This window comes from Lagopus leucura, unplaced genomic scaffold (assembly GCF_019238085.1).
Source record: "Lagopus leucura isolate 7727_CA_CO unplaced genomic scaffold, USGS_WTPT01 Super-Scaffold_1, whole genome shotgun sequence".
NCBI classification, from domain to species: domain Eukaryota; kingdom Metazoa; phylum Chordata; class Aves; order Galliformes; family Phasianidae; genus Lagopus; species Lagopus leucura.
In genome coordinates, this window is record NW_024962250.1 from 7,781,224 (window position 1) to 7,797,434 (window position 16,211).

The following is a 16,211-nucleotide window of genomic DNA, read 5'->3' on the forward strand; positions in this document are numbered from 1 at the left end:
CATCTTTCTTGTGGATGGTAGAACATTGTATTTGACTATGTATGTCTGTTGTTTTACGAGTGTATTTTTCCAGAGATGACTGCAGTGTTTGCTTTATGCTTCTACCTCTGAGTGCTTGCAGATCAGGAAGGAGCAATTCAATGTGCTTGAAGCTATATGATAGGTTTATGATATGTCAGGATTTCAGATTTTGCCCAACTTAATATTTCTTTTCTTTGTGTTCCAGAAAAAAGCATGGCATACAATTAAAACCATGGTTAATTTACCAGTGATTAGCCCCTTCAAGAAACGCTACTCGTGGGTGCAGCTGGCTGGGCATACAGGTGAGATGAGTATCTTCGATGTTTCTGTCTCTGAAATGTGGTGTGGGATCATTTCCACTGACCGAGTCGCCAGTGTTACTTCCTTAGCTGGAAGCATTACTGTCCTTGCCTTTGTGCACCCAAGCCTTGACAAGGACAGGTTTTCTGGTACCAACCCCAAACTCTTGGCATGAACATAAGCCCTTGAGAGGAAAGCAAATATGGTGACAGTTGATTTGGTGGCCAGGTGTTTGCATAGTGAGGATTGTTGGTATTCATTATATGCATGCAATGCACATAGCAACTCAGTCAGCTATTTCTGTGTCAGTAGAAGTTAGTCAGTGTGCTCCTGATATAGGATTACTTTCATCAATAAGCTTAAAACAAACAAACAGCAACAAGAAAAAAAAAAACAACCAAACAGAAAAGAACACCAATAAGGAGAAGTCATCAGGTTTGCTTCTCTTACGCTTCATTTAATTCTTATGCAGCCCTTGTTCCCTATGTGCAAGCGTAGGGTTTATTAGTACACACGTGGGCAGGCTCCTACGCTGCATCGTGCTTTAATGCAGCACTCGAACCAGCTCTTTGTGTGTTAATGCGTTAATGTAGTGCACTTCAAAGCTGCGCAGAGAGATTTATTTAGTCCTAGAAATGGAGTAGCTGCATTTGTGTAGTGGTATACTGACCTGTATCACCCAGTGCCAAGATGACCCTGTCTTACTGTAGTTTCTATCACAGTGTGTCTGGCGTTGGCTTGATCTGTGCGGAGTGTTGCACTGAACGTGTGTGTAATTGTAACCCTTCTGAGTGCTTGTGTAGGATGAAGAAGAGGGCAGAGAGGTTACCAGAGATAATTAGGAGAGATACCATTTCTGTTTGCTTTTGATAGTTTTCTGTGGTTGCGTTTAGTCCATCATTTTTGCAGCTGTTCTTCTATGATATGACAAGTTTTTTCCAAACTATAACTTGTGCCACTGTCAGCCTAGCCCTTGTAATGAGCCAGTGCCAGCTCCAGAATTTGTCAGCAAGGAAACAGTTTGCAATGGCTGAAAGATCCCGCTGCAATAGAAGTACAGTGCTAGGCACGGGTTTAATGAAGCTCCTACTTTAGGGCCTATTTTCTGTTGTGAAGATTAAATAAAGAGTACCTGTGAATGAAACATGTACTTTTCTCAGATGTTATTGGCAGGCTGCAAATTCCACAGCTGGAGAGTAATGACTGCTTATCTTGGCCTATGCACACTCTTTCATTTGTACTGGATACCGTTCAGGCCTGTGGCTGTGAAAACAATTGTGCTGCAGGCTGTACCTGCAGATTAGCAGGGCTCCCCAGGGCAGGCACAGTACCTGGGTGTGCCTGCATGTGCAGTCACAGACTGTGCGTGTGGAAAGGGCAGTGCTTGGCTTTGTGATTGCTGATGGACTGCGTTGCCTTGGGATGTACACACTCAGCAGGTACACCGTACGTGAGGATTAAGGCCAAAGCCAACACTGAGAGTCTTACGCAGCTTTAAAAGAACCCTTCAGAGCAAAGGAAGCATGGCTTGTGGTTTCTTCTTGTACATTTTAGTAAGTATAGTAATGTTTAATATACTCACAAAGAGTTTGGTGTGGATAAAAAAAATGAGCTGGAGCAGCTGCATTCCTTAAAGCTATAAATTCCAGTGTGGGAATGTATCCAAATGGATTTTCACTGCCAACAGCTGTGTTTGCCCTGGGCGTTTTATTTTTATGAGAGGCATGTTATCTTTTCTCATTTGGGGAAAATCTTTGTGGTATCATGCTGCTGAGGTAGGTGAGGCTGGAGTAGTGGGGGGAAGGTGCTTTCCCCTTTGCAGGCCAGGCTTTTCAGCATATCTTTGATTTTCTTTTCAGGGAGTTTCAAGGCAGCTGATAGTGGTAAGATTCTCAAACGCTTCTCAGAGAATGAAAAGGAATGTTTTGAGCGACTGATGAAAGATCCACTACGATCCTGCGTCCCTTGCTTCCATGGTGTGGTGGAGAGAGATGGAGAGACCTACATTCAGCTGGATGACTTGCTTACAGATTTTGAAGGGCCATGTGTGATGGACTGTAAGATGGGGATCAGGTGAGACGTGAAAGAGAACGTGTTTTCTAACCTAAATGCGTTTGTAGGAGGCAAGGGGAGGGATAATATGGTCGTGCTGTGTGTGTTGGAGGAGCTTGGTAACAGTTCGGGAGCCTTGGGATTCAGTCCAGACGATTGGTTTGACATTTGCCTTGGGCAGCCTAAGGAGTCTGTGTCCCATTGGTGCCCAGTTGTACGTGGGTTCTGGAAACTGAGTGACCCGTAGACTAAACGTGACCCCCATCAAGATGCTTTCGGTGGTGACTTGGGACAAAGTTTCTCTGCAATGGCCTGAAAAAACATGGAGAGAAAGTTACACGATTCACTCTCTGCCAGTTCATTTAATCTTTGGCTATGCAGTGATTCATTAAAACCCTATGAAGTGTAAAATTCCTTTCTCCAAGTGTGAATGGCTGAATACCAATAGGAAAGCCAATTTCTAAAGCTTGAATGAGTCTTCGGTGATATTGATCTTCCCTGTGGAGAAGTGTTGACTGTCTGCCCAGGACTGACTTTTCCCCATTCTGACATCTGTGTGATGTTATTCACCTTGTTCTTCAGCTTCTCACTTTCTTTTCTTTTTCCATTTTCCATGTCTTCTGTATGATTTAGGAGAAAACCTCAAATAAGTTATCTAAGCATAACAAATACATACAGAATCTGTTGAAGGCCTCAAGTAACAATACAGAAGGGTAGAAACTGTTATAGTAATCCTTTGGGTGCCAACTCAGGTGCTTGGTTACTGCAGTAAATGGAATATGCAATTTATGGGAGTGAGACAAGCCTTTTAAAATAGGCGGAGAATCTTAAGTGAACTGTCTGCTAAATCAGAGTAGAAATCTGCTATGCCCAGAAGAAAGAGGAGAAGGATTGGCAGCAGTACATGTTGTGTTCACAGTAGTTGACGCTTAGGGAACGAGTGACAGCATCTCTTAAACAACAGTCCAGCTTGTTTTGCAGCGTGATTAAGAATTAAGGATGTACACTCCAGGCACCTGACAAAGTGAAATTTGTGGAGAGGGACAAGTTTTAGGATCCAGTGAAATGTAGAGACAATGGATGCTGCCTTTTTAGTGGCTACCAAGATGGAGCGATAAGAGCAAAGCGCAGAAGTGTTGTCTTCCCTTTCTTAGTTACTTCTTCTGGTTTGGAGCTACAGTTCCTCAGATAACATGCTCTAGTTCATTACTATTTGAAGATTTATGTCTTTTACTCTCTAAAACATTATATGAAACCGTATTTGCTTTTTGAGGCCTGAAAAAATGCATAAGTGAAGTTTTTCTCAAGGAGAGAGTAGCCATTAAGACTTCAGCAGGCCCCTTTGCTTTTGATTTCAATGCAGGTGATCTCTCTTAACTGTCCTCTGAAAATACATTTGTATGTCCTGGCAGAATAGGAACTCGGCTTTCTCTCATTCTTGTAAGCAGGACATAAGAATAACGTGTAATTGTAAGGCAAAGGTATGGTTAAAACAAGAAGTGAATGAGGCAAGTCTTGATTCCTGCTATAGTTTCACTAAGTAAGCATGTGTGGTCGTTAGTCTGTGCTTTGCATTTGCCATGTGCAAAACTGAGGTAATGATAATGCTTTCCTGGCCAACTGAAATTGTAAAAATAAAGTTGGGAAGTTCCTGCAGTTTGTTGGAATGTGATGTCTTTGCAGGACATACCTGGAAGAAGAGCTGACTAAAGCCCGTGAGAAGCCAAAGCTGCGTAAAGACATGTACAAGAAAATGATTGAAGTGGATCCTCTTGCTCCCACAGCTGAAGAGAATGCTCAACATGCTGTCACCAAGCCCCGATACATGCAGTGGAGGGAAACAATCAGCTCTAGTGCCAACCTGGGCTTTAGGATTGAAGGGATTAAGGTAATAGTTCTGCTTCTGCCTGTTCAATTTAAACTGAACTTAGATTTGTTAATTAATCAAAATGCTAGCATGCATCACAAACCAGGTTTTCTAATGGATTATGTGAAAATGCATTAATTATATCCACGAAGTTCAATGTGTTGTTGCTTTAAAGCATCAGTTGTTATAACAGTTGGGTCAAGTATGTTAAGTGCCAAATGCATATCAGCCATGCTCGGTTCAACCACAGAGATACTGCAGGAAGAAAACAAGAAGGTACAGAGCATAGATACAGTGAAAATGTAAGGAGGAATGAAGAACTGATGAAATAGCTGCCTCTCCCCTCCACTTTCATTTGTTTATTTATTTATTTATTTATTTATTTATACCCTGTTATATTCCATTTAAATCACAGAAGAGAGTTTTTGTTCCAGTTATGCTTATTTGCAAGGCAAGTTAAAAGCATTAGAATCACAGAGTCACCAAGGCTGGAAAAGACTTCCAAGGTCATCCAGTCCAACCGTCCACCTACTGCCAATATTTCCCACTAAATCATGTCCCTCAGTACAACATCCAAATGTTTCTTGAACACCTGCAGGGTCAGTGACTCCACCACCTCCCTGGGCAGCCCATTCCAGTGCCTGACCACTCTTTCAGAGTAGTATTAGTAAGTAGTATTTCCTAACATCCAACCTGAATCTCCCCTGGTGCAACTTGAGGCTGTTTCCTCTAGTCCTAATCACTAATTACATGGGAGAAGATGCTGGCCCCCATTTAGCTGTGTATTGTTAGGTTAGAGGAAACATCTTTTACTTCTAGGAATATGACAGTATCCAGTATAGATGAAGCTGGAATAAAGCCCAAAAATACAATGATAAAACCTGTCAATCAGCAAAATCCTTCTGCTGTTCTTGATGGATGAGTTGTGTCCCTGTATCGTTTCTAGGATAGTACTTCACAGCCTCTGAAGAATCTTTGCAATTTTCTTTCCTATCCATTAATTGCTTGTATTTCTTGTGCCTCATGGCAGAATCAGTTACCTATCCAGAAACCTTTAGGATCTACACTTAGAGTATCACCAACCTCACTAAGTAACTCTAATGCTAAGGCTCCACGGTGACCTGATAGCGACCTTCCAGTACCTAAAGGGGGCCTACAGGAAAGCTGGGGAGGGACTTTTTATAAGGGCATGTAGTGACAGAATGAGGGGAAATGGCTTTAAATTGGAAGAGGGTAGATTTAAGCTAGATATTGGGAAGAAATTATTTACCATGAGAATGGTGAGACACTGGCACAGGTTGCCCAGTGAGGTTGTAGACGTCCCTTCCCTGAAGGCCAGACCGGATGGGGCTTTGAGCAACCTGGCCTGCAGCGGGGGTTGGAACTATGTGACCTTAAGGGTTGCTTTTAACCCCAACCATTCTATGATTCTATCACTGGCTCTGTCACAGATCAAATTAGTTTAAATTAGTTTGCTTGGGTTTTAATAATTGTGTACCTGTAGCAGCATAGCGCTGGTGAGGGCAGCCCAAACACCCTGCACCCTGCATGAGTACTTGCTAGCTGAAGTTGGTAATGGGGGGTCTGAAGAGGTTAGAAGGCTTAGTTACCCTGTGTGATTTCAGGATGTTCATCAGAGCACAGTTGTGCCTTTTGTCAGCATATATACTTAAGTATATTTTGATGCTTTAAATTACTATTTGGATTTTGCATCTGCTTTGTAGTTCTAACACGTAGGAAAAAGAAAGGAATCAAAGAAGGTGATTCACACGAACAGAGGCTCTTTAACCGTTCCAATCTTCTCCATTTCCACGTGTTGTCTTTTCCCTTCCTTGTTCACAGATCCTCCTGCTGTGCTACAGGAACTAGTCCTTCCAGCTCATGCTGTGTTTGGCCCCCTGTATGCTGTGCCACCCACTCCTGGCTGGTAGACAGGCATTCTCATGCAGGAACTGTCTAGGTGGTAGATGGTCTAGCTCTAATCCTGCCAGCATACTTTCTGTCTTACCCTTCATCCATATAATGATGTTATCCAAGTTACCTGTTTCATTCCTATGCCACTTTAAGTCCTTGAATGCTCTCTCTAATTGAATCAGAAACCCAGATGATCTCAAGACTTTCTGTGTATGTTCTTGGGAATATCTGAAGTCAGTGTAGAAGACTTACGGATTTGTGTTGAGTCCTGAAGAGTGACTGAGCTAGAGGAGCTCCAGTAAAACCTCCTGGCTTGTTCTTTGTGATTTGGCTGGTTGTCAGAGGTGGGAAGGAGCAGTATGGCACACAGACTGCATATTTCCCTCTGCTGAGACAGTGCTGTAACTGTGCAAAAAAGTACGCAAATAATCCTTTTTTAAAACACAAGAAATGCTGTAGAGTACTCCAGTGTGCTTCCTATTCTTCTGTCTTTCTATGCTGTTATGGGGGATGTAGGCAGGCATTATTCTTCCATTTTTCTATATGGAAGAGGGGTGGCAGTTTTTCAAGTAATACAGCTAATCAGTATTGCTCCAGACTGCTTCACTGTAGCCGAACTCTAAGTCCCATTTTGTATATTTGCAGGGGAGCAATGCCACACTTCACAAGTCCCCGTTTTGAGAATAAAGCCTATGAGGATCAGTGATGTTAGCAAGTTGTTGGGGGGGAAAAAAGAGTTGTTTTTTTGCCCCAAGTACCCTGATAACTCCAGGAATTAGGTCAGCAGATATTGGGCTTGGTCATTCAAAAATATTCCTGCTTTGTGACTGCTGGAGTAAGGAACAGAAATAAAGTGAATTCATAGAATTTCTTTTGTGAAAGGGCTCAATATAAATGAGATTCAGCCCCCCTCCCGAAGGGACTGTCTGCAGTCTTGGCCTTGCAAACGTCGTCTCTTCAACACCAAGCTAATGGTTCTGCAGAGTTATGCATGAGAATCAGGGCTTCACATTTCCCATTGTGTCAGTGAATCTTTCTGCGATTTCAGAAGTTACTTTACTTTGGTACCGTTCTGTTAGCTGTCCTTTGGGATAGCCATTTTCCCAGCAGATTTGACTCAGAAGTCTCTGTTAAATCCATTTAGGTCACAACCTTAACCCAGAACCCTTTAAAGGGACACTACAGAGTAATCTGAACAAGACCATGCAGGTTAAGATAGGCAGCAATATTTTAGTGCTCTGCTGCCACCTGTGTCACTGTCCCATCTAGTGAGAAGTGCTGCAAGTGCTCCACAGGCTGCACTGTGCAACGGACTGCTGTGCTGTGCAGGAACTGACAAAAATGTGACCTCGGGGAGCAAGAAGGGCAAGCGCCTTCTGGGGATCAGGTACACTCAGAGCTGTTGCAAGGACCTGCTACAGAATACGAGGGATGGTGCAGTTCAAAGCCTGGACTGTTGTTTACAGCAAAAAAAGACAGGCAGCAGTTGTGTTTCGTGTCAACAGCTGCAAAGGAATAAAATCGTAAGTGTATTTCTAAATAAGAAGGATACAGGCCACTAGCGTGTCTGGATTTAAAGAAAAGGAAAAAAAACAGAGAAAACAGCAGCTTTTACAGACTTTGTTGTCGGCTTTAGGGCATGGGGAGAGATTGTTTTTAAAATAACCTTACTCCAGAGAAGTGGTAGAAGGCATCAGACTGAACTCCAGATTTCTATCTGCTGTTGAGTTTTATCGTATCTCGGATCAGATGGCTCCTTGCTGTCACTGCCTGCCTGCTGCTGCCTTTGCATAACTTACGTATCTCAGCAGGCTGATGTGCCACGCTGGTATCTGGCCTGCGGCCTTGGGATAAAATTGTGTTTATTCTCCTAAAACGTCTGGGTGGTGGGAGGTTCTTCAGCATGGCTTTGCCGTTCAGTTACTTCATTGCGTGACAGATCTGAAAATTCAATACTATTGCATTTTTTAATGTATGCTGTAAGGACTCTGGTTCTGCTGTGAAATAAAAAGCATTGCGCCTTCTGAGAGCAGAGCAGAATTTAACTAGTTCTGGTGCAGTGACAGTGTGTTGAAGGGAATGTATTTTGATGACCTGTTAATTTCATCCTGTAAAGGAATAATGGAGATGAGGGATTTCACTGGACTGTTACAATGGAGAGAAATGTAGTTTGATACCTTGCAGGCTTTTGGTAGAAACAGGTGACCTACTGCAGAAATGGCTGCATTTTGCATGCCTGTCCTAAAAGCTTTTGCTTGTGTCTTTTCACATGAGGGATGTTCTTGGAGAGGTGCAGTCTGTGTTCACAGATGTCTCAGATCCATGCACTGCTCTTAGTTACTTGTAGCCTCACAAGCACAAACTGGCTGTTAGCAGTGCACAAAAAGATTTTATCATTTTCAGGAGCGGGGTGCTTCTGTATTCAGTTGTATTGTTAGCATAAAAGTACTGTGAGTTTCTCCTGGCTGCTACAAGCATGCTCACACTGTCTTTTGCCAGAATTTACACACCTACTTTGTCACTGCTAGCATTTGGATCACTGCAAATCTTGAGTTGTTCTTGCCTGGAACTCGCTTTCTGTTTGGTGGCTTCTAGGTTATGTTAACATAAAGGTCTTTTGGGAATGGAGAGTCTTTACTACAATTCTTTTGTTTCCTTGTTTAAAAAGAAAGCCAACGAAAAACTAAACAGGAAGAAAAAGAAGAAAAACTGGTACAATTGGGTTTGAAACCTTCCCCTTCTGCCCCTTCCACTGTCAGGGTTTGGCTACGTAGGGCTTGTTAAGAAGACAGCTAAAGAGGTCACTGTGGTTTGCCTCATTGAACCTTTGCACTGCTACTACTGAGATGTGAGGAAAACCTTTCTGCAGGCTGGTAATATCATGAGGTTTGGGGTTGTTTGTTTGGTTTTGTTTTTTAACTACACTCAACAGGATATGAAGTGTCATTTCAAGTTATCCTATCAGCTTTTCTTTATTTTCCACCTCTTGCTTGAAACGAGGTTTATCTCCTCTCTTCCTGTTTGACTACTTACTTTCATCTGGTTAGCAAGAGCTGAGCTGCTGATGGTTCAAGGACATTGGCTGATGAGAGGAGTGATGCGTGGTATAAATTGTGTTTTTGTGCAGAAAGCAGATGGAACATGCAACACAAACTTCAAAACTACGAAGACACAAGAGCAAGTTCTCCAAGTTTTTGTGGAATTCATTGAGGGCAACACAACTATTCTGGTGAGTCTGAACTCTTTGTGTTCACTGATCTTTGACCCATTCAACTTACTTGAGGGCCATACTTCCTCTGGTACAAGAAAGATGGATTTAACTGCCAAGGAAGAACAGGTTTGGACCACTGAGCAGGTGGGCTGGACATGAAGACTTACTGGGCAGTGAGTAGTGGTTGGCTGAGACCTGTTCTGGCAGCTGTTGCCGTAAGTTCCTCAGGTTTCCCATAGCCTGAGAGCTAGCCAAAAATCAAACTTGTGACTTGCCCCCAGTCTCCACCATAAGTGTAAGATGTATCAGAAGGATGATGATTTATGAGCAAGGATTGTATTGGCAGAAAACTTGTGATTAGGGAATTTGTTCTAGAGAGAAGAAAAACAGAGCATGTGAACGGGAAGTGAGATTGGTGGCTGGCTCTGCTTGTGTGTGAGACTTGCCTCAGAGAGCAATTCCTGTACGCTACTGCATGGTTTTTCAGAGGAAGCACAGCAGGTGTGTGGTAGATGTCATAACATGTCTCTATTGTCTTCAGAACTTCAAAGGCTGCCAAAGTATTTTGTTGCAGTATGGAAGCCACTATGAGGAAAGATTAAGCACCCAGGAGCAGTGTGCTTGGTAATACAGGACAGCATTAAAAATGCATACTGGAGCTTTATGTGTTGATTTTCCTCCCCTTATATGTTTTCCTCCCCTTATATGTTTGGAGCTTCCTTGTCTCTCTAACACCAACTCATTCTCTTTCCACTGTGGTGAACTGAAAGATTCTTCATTGCTTGAAACTTCTATTTTCATTGGAAAAAAATATAAAAAAGAGGGAAAAATAAAAGAAGCATTTAGCATTTGGCTGCAGAGCAGACTACATTATTGCATCCAGACAGATAAGTATGCTTGGTGTAATGCATGTAGCAGAGGAACTCAATTCTTTTGCAGTGAAAGCCTGTTGAAGTGTATTTTCAGATTGACTTTCAAATGACGGCTCTGTTTGGAAAGACTTCTAATCTAAAACCAACTCTTTGTTATGTTGGTTCTTGTAAGCAGAATATCTTCCTTCATTCTCTGCCTGTTTCTGTTTTCTTTTTTCTATCGTCACCCTCCAGAAAAAATACCTCAAGCGTCTGCAGGAAATTCATATCGTTCTTGAATCCTCAGACTTCTTCAAGCGACATGAGGTGAGCAGTGAGTATAATGCTGTGTGAAGGTGTAGTTTAGTTCTGCTTCTTTTAGTCATTCACATATACTACAGAATTGCCTACTCTATTATTAGAAAGGAGTTTGTGGTAGAAGAAAACAGTACAGGTAACACAAAGCCTTCATCACAAGGATACAGGAATAACAGATCTTTAAGAATAATGGATCCTCTCATCTTTATAACATACCAACACATTGAGCCCTGGGCCACTGTCGAGAGTAGTTTAGTAGTACCAGTTTCCTGTCGTTTTCTCTAATCTCGGTGCGCTACAGTGGAATGTTTACAGGGAAGTGGTAATGTGGAAGCTTGCACCTGGTACAATAGAATTCAGTTGTGTTTTAGATGATCAAGTCTTTATCAAAATACTGGATTTGTGTTAAATCTGTATAATTCTGCTATATACGTTCTCCTTCTATGCTTTTCTGTAGAGAGGGCATTATTGGCATTTTAAGTTCTGGTTATTACAGCTCAAGATTTTGAGGTCAGACATTTTATTTTACCTTGTTAATTTCCACTTGTCACTGGAAGCAGTTTTGTTAATCGTAGGTTATAGTCTTTATTTGAAAATAGTTAGTGGCATTTTCTCCATTGCTGGAATTGAGACCAGCTGCCGAGTGGGCTGGTGAACTGCTTTTCTTCCCTCTGTCTGATGGGTCCCTTTTTTCAGCTAGCTGCCCATTTATACGTTACTGATTGATTTCAGTTATATAAACAATGCATGCAAGTTGTAAATATGCAAGCAGAGTGGCCTTTGGCCCTAAAGACTGTTGGGTCTCAGATGAGAAGGCTGTCATCTTAATGGGTGGCATGATAAGAGGAGACCTAAAGATATGCTTTTAACATCATCTCAATCCACGTTCCAGGTCGTTGGAAGTTCACTACTTTTTGTACATGATGGCAGTGGGAATGCCAATGTGTGGCTGATTGATTTTGGGAAGACCACCCTTCTTCCTGATGGGCAGACGCTGGATCATAGGATCCCCTGGCAAGAAGGCAACAGGGAGGATGGGTACTTGTTGGGACTGGACAATTTGATTCGCATCTTGGAAAGCATCACGGAAAGATGAGTTGAAAGTGACACAAAACTTACAGGGCTGCTTTGTAACTAACTTTCTTCTCTACTGAGATCACTCAGAAGGAAACTGCTTTAACTCACTCCCTTCAGACTCCTGAGGTCATCACAGTGCAGAGGGAACTACATCCAGAACCCAGCAGCTAGTTATCAAAATGACTTTGCATCAGCCCTCTGTGAACCTAAATAACTAACTCCAGATTGGTCTGCATTGCACCAGCCTAACGCAAGACTGGTCCTCAGAGAATCAAGATCTCCATACTCAGGAACCACACCAGCATGAGTCAAGAGGTCTGTATGGTAAACCAGAATGATTCTGATTTCTGGTAAACTGATGGGACTTCCAGATTACCTCTCAGTGATCCAGAGCAAATGCTTGGGAATTCAAGGGAGGAGTAACAATTTTTCAGGGAACTGGATAGTTTTGAAACCAGCAGGAGTGTTTCTTTTCTTTCACCCTAATTCCAAGTCTTCTTGCTCCTGTGTAAACTATAGGTTGGACTAACAACAGCTGCTGCCTTATGTTATGGGTGTACTCAAGGTGGAAATCGATGATAAGCAGAAGAATCCTGGAGCAAAGTGAGACAGCAGTTGTAGTGGCTGTATGTGGTAACTGTTGTTGATTAGTCCTCCTCATCCCCACCTTAGCCTCTTAGCCACTTCTGTCCAAGAGCAGCCTTTGCTTTTTTATGTAGCCTCTGAGGAGATTACAGATAGTCCAGGGAGAGAGTAGCAGCCTGTTGTCTCCAGAAGCATTTGACTTTTCAAGCTGGGTGGGCTGTTGGGAAAGTGCCTAGCTTGGCAGGTTTGGCCTCTTGCAGCTGAACTACAGCTGTGAAAATCAGTTATTGCACTCTAGCACTCAGACTGGGGAACTAAGGGGGTTTTTCAAGGCTTGCTCATTTTTAACATAAAACTACTGTACACATGCACATACATGCACACACTAGTAGCCAGTAAGCAATGTGATCTTTTAAGATTATAGTTTGACTGTCTTCTGATGCACATGAAAGAGGTGATTTCTTGACCGTGCTCCTATTCCCAAGTACAATGCTGCCACTGAAGTGTGTAGACTTATGTAAGTACTTTTATATAAAAGTGTATAGTGCAGCAATCAGGAAAGTAAAGTTCCTGCATTCACAGCATTACACTAAAGATAATTCCTACGCATTCCTCCTCCAATATATCAGCTGTTAACTCAGGGCAGTTTGGGGGAAGGAATGTCAGTATATCACATCCTTTAATCCCTGTCTGGAATCACAGGACCACTTTTGGTTTACTCTGTTCTGCTGTGGCCCAGGCACAGCCACAGAAAATTCACAGTGATTCAGTGTTTAGATTAAAATCAAGAAAGACTGAAGTGATACTTCTTACAGTGGCTTCACATACCATTTCTGTTGGTTGCCTCTTGTCACTTTAACAGTTCTATAAATATAACAGGATATAAAGACCATCAGTATTCGCCTGTTCACTTACATTCCAGGCTTTAATATAAATACATGTTGATGCAGTTGCCAAAATGAGGACATGACTGAAGATTAGTGTTTGATTAATTCACTTTTAACATCTTGAGCTGGTAACGCACATCGATCAGAAATTGCTTCTCTTGCGAGTGTCCTGTGCTCAGAAGAGATTCCAAGAACTGCATCTATCCAAGGATAGAGGAAGGTAACTTGATGCTTTGGGGAGCAGCTTTTTCAAGAATTACTAACTGTGACCATGAGCAAAAATCCTGTAGAGCTTAGCTCTGCAATGAAATGCATCTGTAACGTTTGTAATTTGAATCAAAGGGAAATCAAAGAGTTACTTTTGATAACAGACTCTTGTACTATGAGATCAGATTTGAGAACTTATTCATCACCTCTCAACAAAACAGCAGTATTAAAAATGCAATTGTGCCCTGAAGGTTAGAGGACATAGAATGGATATCCTGTGGGAAACAGTGAGGTGTGGAGACATTTCCTTGTCAAAGAGGTTGTTTGAAACTGATAATTATTTTTGCAGTTCACTGCAAATTCAGACTTCTTCTGTGGCCTTCTAGAGTCCTTCTCAATTTATTTTCGTGATAGTATGCTAATGAATTTTCCACTGTTTTTTTTTTTTTCAGAGGGTTTTTTAGCTATTTCAAAGAGTTTACACTTCTTTTTTTTTTTTTTTAAATTGTGGTGAGCTTCCAGTATTGAGCACGCATGTTATAATTTCTGATGCCTCCTAACTTTGGAATTCCTATGAGATGACAAATTAATCTGTGGTGGTTTTCATACTATTAATTAAGAAAAAGTCCTCCTCCTTTTCTGCAGCCAACAGGTAAACTGTCAGCTAGCACTGCTTAAGGAGGAAAAAAGGAGTAAATAAATCTCACAGGATTACCTTTAATAACAAGGCCTTTTCTCTAAGACTGCAGTTTCAGGGATTTAGGAAAAAAAAAACAACCAAAAACAGACAAAACTGGAAAAGGTTAAATAAAGCATAATGAGACAGGGTGATACAATTAATTAGTGGTCTGCCTAATTAACTTCCATAATGCTTTTTTTCTGTTAACACGTGTGAACCTTTTGCATCAGTGTGTTATTTTCTGGATGGGGGTGGGATTTAGGGGGTAAAAGTTAGCTGATACTCCAATGTCAATTGAGAATGTGTCATGAACTTTTAGAATTAATGTCTTGTTTTAAAGAAGTAGAAGCAATGTGGTAGCAGTACTTCAGAAACCTGACTGCTGCTAGCACCTCCAAGGGTGGTTTGTAGACCCTCATCTTGGAGATAACAAGGGAACCTCTTCAGAGCTGTGCAGTAGGTGAGAAGATGGGGGTGGGAGAGGGGAGAAGGAAAACCTCAGCTATGGCAGTCCTTATTTCCTTATTCTGGAAATTCATTCTAGATGCTAAATAGTTCTAGTAAGTTTGTTTAAAAATCACCCTTTGGCTTATCAAAGGGCTGGAAAGGAAGAAACCACAATCTAATATTATGCTGCTGTTACAGGAAAGGTGCAAAGGAAGGAGCTTTTCATTAGCAAATGGCAAGTATAGGACTGCAAATGTGAGGACTGGAGCTCTCAGGGACTGGAGGCTGTGAGATCATGAGCAAATGATCACAGGGTAAGTTAGATAACCTTGATTCACATCAAAAATCCCCGAGAGGCTCTTTGTGTACATTCACGTGCTACTGTGAGGAAGCAGCATAGCTTTCTTTTGCTGTGGAGTAAGTTGCCTTGAACAAGCTTACATTTGTATGGGATCAACATGCGCAGGCATTTGCCATATAAGAGCTGTTGCATGATAGCCAAGGCACTTGCTCACATGCAAGTCCACAGCACAGTTCTTTAAATGCTTCCGCTGGGATAGTGCCTCACTCTGGAGACACTGAAATCACATGTGTTTCCACAGCATGGGAAGATATGCTTGTCCAGGCATGGAGCAGCTAACCTCTGAGTTAGGCACCAAGGTCATTAAGCTCATTAGTTAGATGTAGCAGAGTTCAGTGTGCATCTAGCAGTAGGACATCTCTTCCCCAGCTTTGACAGTGACTCGCATTTTGGCCTTGGGCAGCTATCCTCGGCCTCAGTTTTGTTCCTGTTCTACAGTTGGTAATAGTACCTCCTTACCTCACAGAATGGTATGAGGCTGTACTTCATTTTTGCCTCCAAGATGCCTTGAGGTTCTTTGGTGGAAGGTGCAATATAAAAAGAAGTACACAAAGAAGTATATTGGATGAGTTTAAAAATGATAGGTGTTAAGGTTCCCCATGGACATACATTTGGATTAAGTTTAACCAAAGTGATGCTAATTAAATGCCTCTGTATTTTGCATGTAGAATATTAATTTACCATCTGATTCTGATTCAGTTCTGATGATAAGGAAAGATTTCAATGGGATTTGGACTAAACCTGTGAGTATCTCACAGGGCTCTTGCTTTTTTTTTTTTTTTTTTTTTGTATTGGTGTCATTATTTTTTGTTATTCTTACAGTACTGAGATCAAATGACCTGTATTGTCAACAGTGCTTCTGTTCTGAACACTACAATGCAATGCTGACTGTGGTCACTTTTGACTGTATTGGCTGAGTGTTTGTTACTCTTAAGTGTGTATACTAATAAATACCTGAGACTGAAGGAAAAAAGGGCATCCATGGTGATTTGGTCACACAAGAATATTATTTTCTTAAAGAACTTCCCTATGCAAGGGACAAAACCGTGTTATTTCAGTGTTTCTTGCGGTTTTAGGCTTTAGTATCTACTATTTCCTGAAATAAAACTGGTTCTGAGACACCTGGAAGCTGACTTTGCAACTCTGTTCCCAACACCATGCAAAGTTTGAAGGCTTTCTTAGAGGTAAGTTCTGTCTCAAAAATGCAATTCTTACAGCATATTAAAAAATAACACGTTAAAACATACTTTGCACACAGAGCAGCTGTTTCCACAGCGCTGTCTTTCGTGGCAGTAGGGGATAAACAGTGCTCTGTTCCTGGAGTCAGTCCTCTGCCACTGGCAACCTTTCTCAGCAAGACAGTATTCTCTTACCTGTGTGCAAACCGTATTTAACACAGAGGGAAGCAAATAGTCAGCATTGGTGTCTCTTTAT

The 16,211-nt window shown here is 41.8% G+C and overlaps 1 protein-coding gene across 2 annotated transcripts in view; it reads left to right on the forward strand.

Annotated features, from left to right (window-relative positions):
• The window catches only part of ITPKA (inositol-trisphosphate 3-kinase A), a 36,175-nt gene extending 22,107 nt beyond the window's left edge, over positions 1 to 14,068 (forward strand). Inside the window, exons 2-8 of one of the 2 annotated variants that reach the window (XR_006178485.1) lie at positions 227 to 323; positions 2,181 to 2,394; positions 4,057 to 4,261; positions 9,282 to 9,383; positions 10,472 to 10,543; positions 11,427 to 11,926; positions 12,131 to 14,068. Coding sequence is in view for 1 of the 2 variants with exons in the window: in XM_042869306.1 (XP_042725240.1) it covers positions 227 to 323; positions 2,181 to 2,394; positions 4,057 to 4,261; positions 9,282 to 9,383; positions 10,472 to 10,543; positions 11,427 to 11,630 (894 nt within the window). In the remaining variant the exon portion in view is untranslated. Of the gene's footprint in view, positions 1 to 226; positions 324 to 2,180; positions 2,395 to 4,056; positions 4,262 to 9,281; positions 9,384 to 10,471; positions 10,544 to 11,426 lie in introns of both variants that reach the window. The other variant, XM_042869306.1, reaches the window with a different exon arrangement.
• The last annotated feature ends 2,143 nt before the right edge of the window (positions 14,069 to 16,211 follow it).